We start from the raw sequence: 10,484 nt of genomic DNA, 5'->3' as shown, positions 1-10,484 counted from the left end.
GATTTCTGAAAGGGCTGCAGGGGATCCCGAACTAATCTCTGACAGGGTCTCCTTAGGATTCACGGGGGGTTACCCCTTTTTCCCTTGCCATACCGGTCTCGTTTTTCAGACTTCCTTGATCCTCCCCAGGGTCCTTTTGAGGCACCTCAGTCCGTAGCTGTGCCCTGAGGTTTAAGGTTGGGTAGGAGATCGTCATTCTGGGACCACCCTGGTGTTCTCCGCGTTAGAGGGTGGGTACAGAGGAGAGTGGGCTATGGAAATGAAGGTGGGGGTCAGAAGGTGACGTCAGGTCGCCCTTCTCTGCCTGAATATCTGACGTTTATCGAATGCTTTCAGCGTAAACATTAATACTTACACCTAGATGAAACCTAACTAGATGAAACACCTATTCCGTTCCCACCTGTTCAGAGGGTTAAATGATTAAGTGTGTAAATGCATCTTTGAAACCTGTGATTTTTTTTTCTTTTTGGTTATAAAAAGTTGTTTTCAAATTTAAGGAAAAAAATAAGCCTTACTTTCAAAACAAAGCACTACCCTGTTTGATTAGTTCTTTTTTGTTCTTAATAATCAATGACTCTTAGCTCTGCAAAAGCAAATTGAGATGTTAAACCATTAGGAACTATTTTCAAGGGAACAATACTAATCTCTCCCACACCTACAGAGTCTAATATGTTTCAAGGAGAATCAGCCTGTTTGGGCCTTAGTTCTTATAAAATAAGAAAAAATAGAAAGAAGTGAAATTTATTAACTGCGATGAAACTTTACCTGATTTTTGAAGGATGCTCGGATTTATAGAGGGAACTTTGTGAGCTAAACCTAACTGATTTGGATCTGTTAGGACACTAGCCATGTAGAATTAAGGGCTGTCCAGAGTAGCATGAGGTGAAGACTAACAGAGAATGGGACCAGAGTGTGAAGAAACAAATGAGACCAACTGAGGCTTGGGAAACTTTTGATTACATCAGCTTTTAACTTGTAACAAGTACAGGTATATAAAAAGAAATGTACAAACTCTGAGTGCAATTGGCTAGTAAGCATTTTGCCTCCCTCTGTAAAGCCCTGGAGTTCTGTTTGATTTTGCCTTAAATTTGTTTCTCCGAATGCTCTGTAATCAAAAGAGGATGTTCTGATTGTTTTTGCTTTTCTGCATGTGACTAAGATTAAGTTTGGGAAATGAAATTGGATGTGTTAACTTTATGTACGTTTAACTTACAATATATTGTGAATTAGTATTTTTTCCCAAAGCATCTTGTATTCCTAATCCTTCATTATTATAACATCTGTTTTGCTTTTTAGTGTTTGATTTCTTCAAAGCATTTGTCCAGTCAGACATTTAAAAATGGCATCCAAAGAAGAAATAATGAGTGACCAGCGGTTTAGGAGGGTTACAAAGGACCCAAGATTTTGGGAAATGCCAGAAAAGGATCGAAAAGTCAAAATTGACAAGAGATTTCGAGCAATGTTTCATGACAAAAGGTTCAAGTTGAATTATGCTGTGGATAAAAGAGGACGCCCCATCAACCACAGCACTACAGAGGACTTGAAGCGTTTTTATGACCTTTCAGATTCTGATTCAGATCTGTCTTATGAAGATGATAAAGCATTGAACCAAAAGAAAAGGAAGAAGAAAAAACCCCAGACTAACAACAAAATAGAATCAAAAAATCTAGTTGAAGAGAAAAAGAAAGAAAGCAAAAAAATTAATCAAAAGGATTCTGGAGATAAAAATGATTTGGATAACTCTGACAGAATTCAGAAAATGGAAAAGTCATGCAAATCTAAGAAGGTAGATTCAAAAATAAGTTCTAAGAAAAACAGAGAAGAATTTACACAGAAAAGTACAACAGGGAAAAAAAACATTGTTCAACATAGTACAGACTCATGTCCCAAAGGAAAAGTAGACTTGGGCGTCTCTGAAATTGTGAAATCTCCCAAGCTCAAGTACTCTAAGACAAGAAGAGAAATGCTATCAGGTTTGTTGGAAAGAATTACAGATACTTTGATGTTACATTACTAATTTTTATACTGATTTTTTTAAAAAGGAGACGTGTAGTAAGAATTTCTATAGTATAATGAGAATGATCAAATGCTTATTTGGGAGATAAAGCTATGAAAGAAAGAATACCATGTAATGATTATTAATTTTTTATTTTGTGTTATTAATTGCTAGGAGAGAAAAACTTGAGGCTACACAATGATTGTGATTTGTGGTGGGGACTAGTGAGAGCTATGTTCTGTAACCAAATAAAGCGTTATATGTTGTCATCCCACAGTAAGAAGAGGTGTCTGAAGAGGGTTAGTAGAGTTGGGTACTCATTCATCCTTCATTCAGCTACTTGTAGTAACTTGTGGCAGATAAACATGAGTAAGATATGGGCCCCCATCTTAGGCCTACTACTAGCTTATATGATGTCTGTGCACATTAGAAAAAGTTACGCCCTTTTAGACATGCAGAGCTCCCAGAGCTCACAGTTTGGTAAGGGCCAGCAGCTTTGAGTGAAGCAGTTAGGTTTATTTCCCCTGATCAGACACAACACGCCTGCGGGGTGCAGAGCTTGTTAGTGGAGTTTGGCCTTGATTTCAGCCCTTCCTGGCCCTTTGCAGATCCTCTTTTGTAAATAACGTCCTGCTAAACTCTGCAGTGGCATCAGCTAAAGCGGCACTGTCTAATAAAAAATGTATAATTTTGAATTTTCTAGTTGACACATTAAGAAGTAAAAAAAACAGGTGAAATTCATTTTTAATAACATAATATTTAACCTAACACATCAAAAAGTTCATTCAAGATGTAATCAACTTAAAAAAAGTTTAATGATATAGTTTACATTCTGTTTTCATACTAATCTCAAGTATAAAATTTGAATGAGCCACATTACTCAATTGCTACATGTGGCTGCTTGTACATACTGGACACCACAGATCTAAAGTGGAAGAAATTAGGTCCATAATATATGATAGAATAATGGTAAGTGGTATAAAAGATTTAGCAGAGGGCTATGAGAATTCAGAGGAAGACGTCGCTCAAGATATGGCAACCAGAGAAAAATTGATAGGGGAAGTACCATCAGATTTGGAAAAAGTAAATTGAGGGACCAGAGCATTCTATATAGAAAGGACTTTTTGAGCAAAGATATGGTTGGGTATGTTCAGAAGAGATAAGTATTCCCATTTGATTAGATAATAAAGTCTCCAAAGGGGTGAGTGGATAACACAGCTAAAAGTGGTTGTTTGGAACTAAGAAATGTCTGATTCTAGTTCATGCCTACTTGTTTACTTATTAAAATTTTGTGTCCCGTCCAGCAGCAAGGAATTTTGAGTGTTGGTGTTGACAGTTGTTGATGTTGTTAATTGAAAATTGGTATTCGGATGAGCCCAAAGCTGGCTGTGATTACGAGACCCAAGGAGGATAGGCATCCAGGAAGAGCCCGAGAGGTCTTGACAGGCTGAGATTATATTGGAAAGGTAGGAGGTATCAGGCAGTAGATAGAATTCTAGATAGGGAGTAGGAGGTCAGGATGGGGTGTCATTTCGTTTGTAGTGGAACCAGGCAGCAAACTGAGGTGTAGGGAGAAGGGATAGGAGTTTGGTTATTGAAATTGGAGAATAAGATCAGAATAGGAACAGCAGCAAGATTTGTTTGATGCTGAGTTTGTGAGATAAGTTAGTCTAGCCTCTTTGAAATTTCACTTGATTTGGGGCATTGGATTAATAAAACATACCCATATAATCCTTTGGATTGATTTTATAGAATCTTTTTATATATCTCCATTAAATTTCTCAGTAAGCTTGAGAAATTAGGATAGATTAATTGGGAAACAAGACTAAAGTGATTTATGTTAGGATACACAGAACTGGGCCTGCGACTCAAGTCTTTGAATCTTTCTTTCTACCCCATCATGTTTCTTCCAGTAATTTACATCAGTTCTGTAGTCTAGAAAGGCATTAGGTGTAAGTAAGGAATAGTGACTTTGTATATAACCATCTTTTGTTCATTATTCATTTGTCAGTTATCATTCCAGCAACTACTATGTGCAGGGGTCTTTCTAAGTGCTGCAAGGTACAGGTGATGTGAGGAGGTATGGTTTGGTATTATGTGTCATTATGATATGTTGATGCCCAGCACTTGTACTCCTAAGAACTTATTTTAATTGGGCATATGTGCAAATAATATGCATTATAACATTGTTTTAAAATGTAAAATTGGCATAAATCAGGGGATTGATTAAGTAAATTGTGATATATCCAAATGTTTATGATATATGAAGCTTTAAAAATAAGTTGCAAAATAGTGATAATGGTATGACAAGCTACTTAAAAAAATTAATGGATACATCATAGAAAACAGATTTAGGGAATTATGTACCAAAATAGCCATCCAGGTATCTCTGCATGAAAAATTACTAGTCTTTTTATTTTCTTTATTAAACTGTATTTTCTTAATATTTTTCCAATGAGCATTCATTACTTTTATAATGGGGGGGTAACAAAGCATTTTTTTAAGTAGCAAGGTAAGTACTGTTTACAGTTACTGTAGAGCAGTACCATCCAGGAATAGAGGGATAATCCTACATTATCTAGTATTGTATACCTGGTGGGCCCTGAGCAAATAAATCAGTACTCTGAATGTACTCGATATTATCAAAAATATTAAAATACTAGATCTTTTTTAAGTCTTTCATGTATTGATTTATTATATAACCCAAATCACACACAAAGTGTGATGTATGTGCCATTGTCATACGGGAAAACATGGCATATGTAACAAGATACTCAAAGTTTTTTATGTTAATAGATATGTATTTAGGAATAAATATTTATTTAAGAAAAAGTATAACCACTACATCACATCTGTGACTTCAGAGATACTTAGAACAAAGCTAATTTTTTTAATTAAAAAAAATTTCAATTTCACTGATGAAAAAACATCAGTGATACGCAAAAATCATGAAAATGGCATAATAATGACTGATGCTTGAGAAATAATTGCAGTATTAGATAAAGGTAGATCTCTGAGGTGTTATTTCTGAGCACGTTGCTTAAAAGTGAATTCTGGTGCTTGCCTCATAGTAACTCTCCTTCACCGCTGTGGTGTTTTTTGATCTCTTATGCAGAACTTATGATAATTCCTTTTTTTGGCTTTTTCACATCTACTGGCTAGTTATTTTTTATGGTCCCACACTCTCTTGTGGTACTAAAATAGAAGCCCATTTCTTTTCCTCCTAGCAGAACTCTTTCATTTAGTCTCATATCAAATGGTATCTTTGTGAAGCCTGTCTTAAATACCTCTCTGCAGGCAAATTTAGATGTCTCTTCTGTGTTACCTTAGAATAAAGCTTCATTATTCAATAAACAATTTCTTTTGGCTTATGAACCATCAGGAGCATAGGATCATGTTACAAGCCATCTCCCTTTTTCTTTTCCTGAGTTCAATGCCTTTTATTTACCTAGTAAAGTAAGTAGTAAATACTAGGTCAATGAATAACTATTATCAGATTATAGGACCAAGGGAAAAACTAACTTTGAATTTCATTCTAAGCATTAAGCTTTTAATACTTTTTTTTATTTCTCCAAATAGAGCTTTAAGCAGAAACATAAGCTCCAACTTAAAGATGAATATAATGTGTGAGATACTGTATATCAACATACACATACCCATAGTAGAAAGAATCATATAAATTGCTTTAGAACTAGAAAATGAGGTTTTTCAGAGATATGAGGGTTAAAAAAAAAATCAATATAAGTAAAAACAATCTTTCACTCTTCATGGTATTGCTATTAGTTAACAAAGTGATCTGGGTACATATCAAAATTTCTATCAAGTAAATTAGGCATGAACTTTTGTTGAATTTAGGGTTTGTTTGTTTTTTAAGTCTCTTTCATAGAAATTACTTTTACTAGATTTGAGGTCAGAATAACGTGATTTGAATTTAATTGTGTTTACATTTTCTTAATTTCTCCCTCCCTTAATGTTTTTTGCAGTGGTTTCGCTAATGGCAAGAGACAGTGATGGTTATGAAAACTCGACAGGTGGTAAGAGGTTTGACAAAGATGCTCTGGAGGAAGAATCAGAAAGTGCTAGTGAAATAGGTGATGAAGAATCTGAAGATGAAATTAAAGGCATTGGTAGAAGTTCAGCTGATGATGATGATGATGATGATGATGATGTTGATGGAAATGAAAATGATGAGGAGGAGGATGAAGATGAGGAGAGTGAGAATGATGATGAAAGTGACAGTGGTCCTGATCTTGCAAGGGGTAAAGGAAATATAGAAACTAGTTCTGAAGATGAAGAAGATATGGCAGATTTACTGCCAGAGGACTCTGGTTTTGAGCATGCTTGGAGAGAATTAGATAAAGATGCTCCTCGGGCTGATGAGGTGAACTTTTGAATAAATAACATTATATGTGATGAGCACAGTACAAGTAGCTTTTATGAATGGTAGAATTGATGTCATTAAATTGGGAAAAGATTTATTGGTAAATACTCTTAATGATGATTCTCATTAAAACTTCTTGATATGGAATTGATTGTTTTAGCTGGTAGTTTTTATTTCAGTTTCTACTGCACCTATTAGAAATGCTATAGGGTAATCTACTTAACCTCCATGCTCATGCATGGGAAGCAAAATAGCTTAACAAACTTGGTTATTAAAAAATCAGCTGATTATCGTATTCTGATTCAAGAACTAAAAACCATATAAGAGAAGGTGTTTATCTGTTGACAGTTTTATCATGTGTGACTCAACCAAAGTTTTCTTTTTCTTTTTTTAAATATCATCTTTATTTTTATTTATTTTTTTATATTAAATATAATTTATTGTCAAATTGGTTTCCATACAACACCCAGTGCTCATCCCAACAGGTGCCCTTCTCGATGCCCATCACCCACTTTACCCTCTCCCTCCCCCCGCCCCATCAACCCTCAGTTTGTTCTCAGTATTTAAGAGTCTCTTATGGTTTGCCTTCCTCCCTCTCTGTGACTTTTTTTTTTTCCCACTTCCTCTCCCCCATGGTCTTCTGTTAAGTTTCTCAGGACCAAAGTTTTCTCTTATAAATACTTCTATTGATGATGTCAGAATTTTGGGGGAAAGAAAGCATTACGTTTTTTGTATATTTTATAAGTGTTGGGAATGATAGAGGTTATGTAATATTTAATTTTTCTCATTTCATAGATTACACGTCGATTAGCTGTTTGCAACATGGACTGGGACAGATTAAAGGCAAAAGATTTGCTGGCTTTGTTTAATTCATTTAAACCTAAAGGAGGTGTTATATTTTCTGTAAAGGTGAGAATTGATTTCATTTTGAAGTAAATACTTCTAAACATTTTGAATCTCATCTTTTTTTTTTTTTTTTTTTTAAGTCATACTTTTCCTTTTAAAGAAAATAATCTGGCAGTTGTCCACTGTAGTTAGGCATGAAACCAGTATAACAAATGTAAAAGGAAGGAGTAAAATTATTGCTACTGATGGGTTAGGTGATTGTACGTAATTTAAAAACCCAAAGAGATCAATTGGAAAGCTATTACAATATATAAAGCTCAATAAAGGGACAGAGTATAAAATAAATATTTTTTAATTGCATTCTTCAATTCTTAACCAATTAAGAAAAAAAAAATCTATTTTTACTAACAGCAGAAACACAAAATCCTTGAGAATTCCCTTAAACATATGTGACATATGTGAAATGGTAACACTGGTAAATTTGAAAAACTTAAATTTTGAGATACCATATTTCTGGAGAGCAAGCATAATGGTTAAGAATCTAGGCTTTGTTGTATGACAGACTGCAGGCAGATCTTGATTCTGGGGGCACCTAGGTGGCTCAATCAGTTAAGTATCCAACTCCTGATTTCAGCTCAGGTCATAATCTCATAGTTTGTGGGAACCAGCCCTGCCTCAGGCTTGAACCTGCTTGGGACTCCCTCTCTCCTTCTCTTTCTGCCCCTCCCCTGCTCATGCTGTCTCAAAATAAATAAATAAACATTTAAAAAAAAATACAAATCTTGATTCTGATACATGGCATGTGATTTTGGGCATTTTATTAATCTCTCAGATGTGTTCTCTCATCTGGCAGTGGATACAAAAATAGCATTTCCTAGGGTAGTTGTAAGGATGAAATGAAAAGAAACTCACACTTAGTATTTAGTGTAGTGCCTGAAACAGCTCTAAATTATAATTCTGTTTAAATATTTAAAGATGTCAGTTCTATAGGTTTAGTGAAGTTTCAGCCATAATCTCAGTTCAAATGAAAGTAAAGAAAAAGGATACCAGTAATCATCTAAAAGAATAAACAGTGAGAATGACTAATACATTTTTGGGAAAATACACCAGTATAAAAGGATTCTGTCAGGTACAACATCTAAATCTTTTATATTGCTGTGTGAGTTAACAAGTTTGGGTAAAAATAGTGGGACAAATAGATGGAATGGAATAGATAAATAGAAGAGTTTATATTATAATTTAGACCAAAATAAGTTTGAATACCTGATATTAGAACAAGTGGATGAGTCTTTATATGAAGAGCTTATTTCAGATCTTTACCTCATAATAGCCCAAAATAAACTCTAGATAAAGTATGGGAAAAAATTAAAAAATCAAACCCCAGAAACAGAATAAAATGGAATTGTGTTTTTATTAAATCTGTGTTTCAGGAAATGGGTATTAGGAATTTCTAGACTTAGAAACGGGAAAAGGAATCAACAGATGTGACTACATATATATTTAAAACTTCTACGTGAAAACCTATTGTTGCCACTCACACTAATAGGAAAAACTCAAATCCCCTATTTGATAAATTGCATATTGCACAGAATTGAAAAAAATAGTTTTAGTTAACATATATATTAAGCCCAGTAGTATCCAAACAAGACAAATTAATACAGTTATATTTCTTGACTCTCAAAAGTAGCCAATATACAAAAATACCAAATCCTGGGTTGCCTGGGTAGCTCAGTGGGTTAAATGTCCAACTCTTGGTTTCAGCTCAGGTCATGATCTCACAGTTCTTTGAGTTTGAGCCCCACATTGGGCTCTGCCCTGACAGCATGGAGCCTGCTTGGGATTTTCTCTCTCTCTCTCTCTCTCTCTCTCTCCCTCTCCCTCTCCCTCTCTCTCCCTGTTCCTCCCCCATTCATGCTCACACACACACTCCCTCTCTCAAAATAAATAAATAAACTTAAAAAAAAAAATAGTGCCAGATCCCAATGAGGGTGAATCCTTTTTTTATACCAAGATTGTATCTAAACTATGTGATAACTTTCAGTTATATTTAAAGGATTTCTTAATTTTTTTTTAAGTTTATTTATTTTGGGGCGGGGGGAGAGTAGGGGCAGAGAGAGAAGGAAACACAGAATCTGAAGCAGGCTCCAGGCTCCCCAAGTTGTCAGCATAGCCCAACATTGGACCCAAACCCACGAACTGTGAGATCATGACCTGAACCAAAGTCAGACTGAGCCACCCAGGAGCCCCTCTATTTAAAGGATTTCTTAAAGCATTGGATAATGGATATTGGATAAATGATATGACTTAAAAGATAAATTGAGTATTACAAAATTATTTTTTATTACGTATGTTTTATGTCCTTCAGTAATCATTTTTGTGTATTTTGCGTCAACAGTCATTTCTCATGTGTGTGTTTACATTGAGTTCCTTGAGTGCCTAGACTCTTGTTTTGCTTTTATTTTTCCCTTGGATTCCAGAACCATCTTGTCCTAGTTGATGTATGCAGGAGACACTCTGTTTTTGTTCTCAAGTTCCACATCTGTTTCATTCCAACCAAAACAACTATTTTTAAGGAGATTCCTCAGAATGTTTTAGCTTTCCATAGTAGGTTTGGAAGTGAGTCATTCTTGCTGTTTTCATTGAGTTCAGTTGTAATTCTTGGAGTTCCGGATATTGTAAGTAAAGAATATATTGATCTTATCTTATTTTTTTTTTGTGTGTGTGTGTGTGTGTTTAGATATATCCTTCAGAATTTGGAAAGGAGAGGATGAAGGAAGAGCAAGTTCAAGGACCAGTAGAGTTATTAAGTATACCTGAAGATGCCCCTGAAAAGGACTGGTATCAAGCCATTATAGAAAATAAAATTAAATCTCATAAGTTCATGTCACTAACTCAGAATTGTGGTCACTGTAATGGAACTAAAGTTTATGCTCTGCCTGCCATTCATCGTTAAAACAGGTTGCAAAAGCAGATTAAAGTCTGTCAGAAGTGGCACACTATTCCAACAACATTTTGTGTGTATATTTACATTTCAGTATTCACAAATTACTGCAGTTTTGAAAAACATTTCTCAGCCTCATTGCTCTGAATAAGTTTTGTTTTTTTCCTGAGATGTTGCTTTCCATAATAGTGGCATTGAAACCCTATTTGTCTTCAAAATATACAGTTTTTGTAAATTTGAGGATTAAATAAAAAAATAGTGATAACATTGTTTTATCATCATAATGTATTATTGAAAAAAAATTTAAGGTAATTTTTAAA

The 10,484-nt window shown here is 34.7% G+C and overlaps 1 protein-coding gene across 2 annotated transcripts in view; it reads left to right on the top strand.

Moving 5' to 3' along the window:
- The window catches only part of ESF1 (ESF1 nucleolar pre-rRNA processing protein homolog), a 63,526-nt gene that overhangs the window by 118 nt on the left and 52,924 nt on the right, over positions 1 to 10,484 (top strand). Inside the window, exons 1-5 of one of the 2 annotated variants that reach the window (XM_019462759.2) lie at positions 3 to 230; positions 1,297 to 1,973; positions 5,980 to 6,377; positions 7,173 to 7,286; positions 9,961 to 10,061. In XM_019462759.2, the coding sequence (XP_019318304.2) occupies positions 1,340 to 1,973; positions 5,980 to 6,377; positions 7,173 to 7,286; positions 9,961 to 10,061 (1,247 nt within the window). In that variant the 5' untranslated portion in view covers positions 3 to 230; positions 1,297 to 1,339. Of the gene's footprint in view, positions 1 to 2; positions 231 to 1,296; positions 1,974 to 5,979; positions 6,378 to 7,172; positions 7,287 to 9,960; positions 10,062 to 10,484 lie in introns of those variants that run through there. The other variant, XM_019462758.2, reaches the window with a different exon arrangement.

Source organism: Panthera pardus, unplaced genomic scaffold (genome assembly GCF_024362965.1).
Source record: "Panthera pardus isolate Hobbes unplaced genomic scaffold, ASM2436296v1 HiC_scaffold_25, whole genome shotgun sequence".
Classification (NCBI taxonomy): Eukaryota; Metazoa; Chordata; class Mammalia; order Carnivora; family Felidae; genus Panthera; species Panthera pardus.
This window is presented reverse-complemented; position numbering and strand designations above follow the sequence as displayed.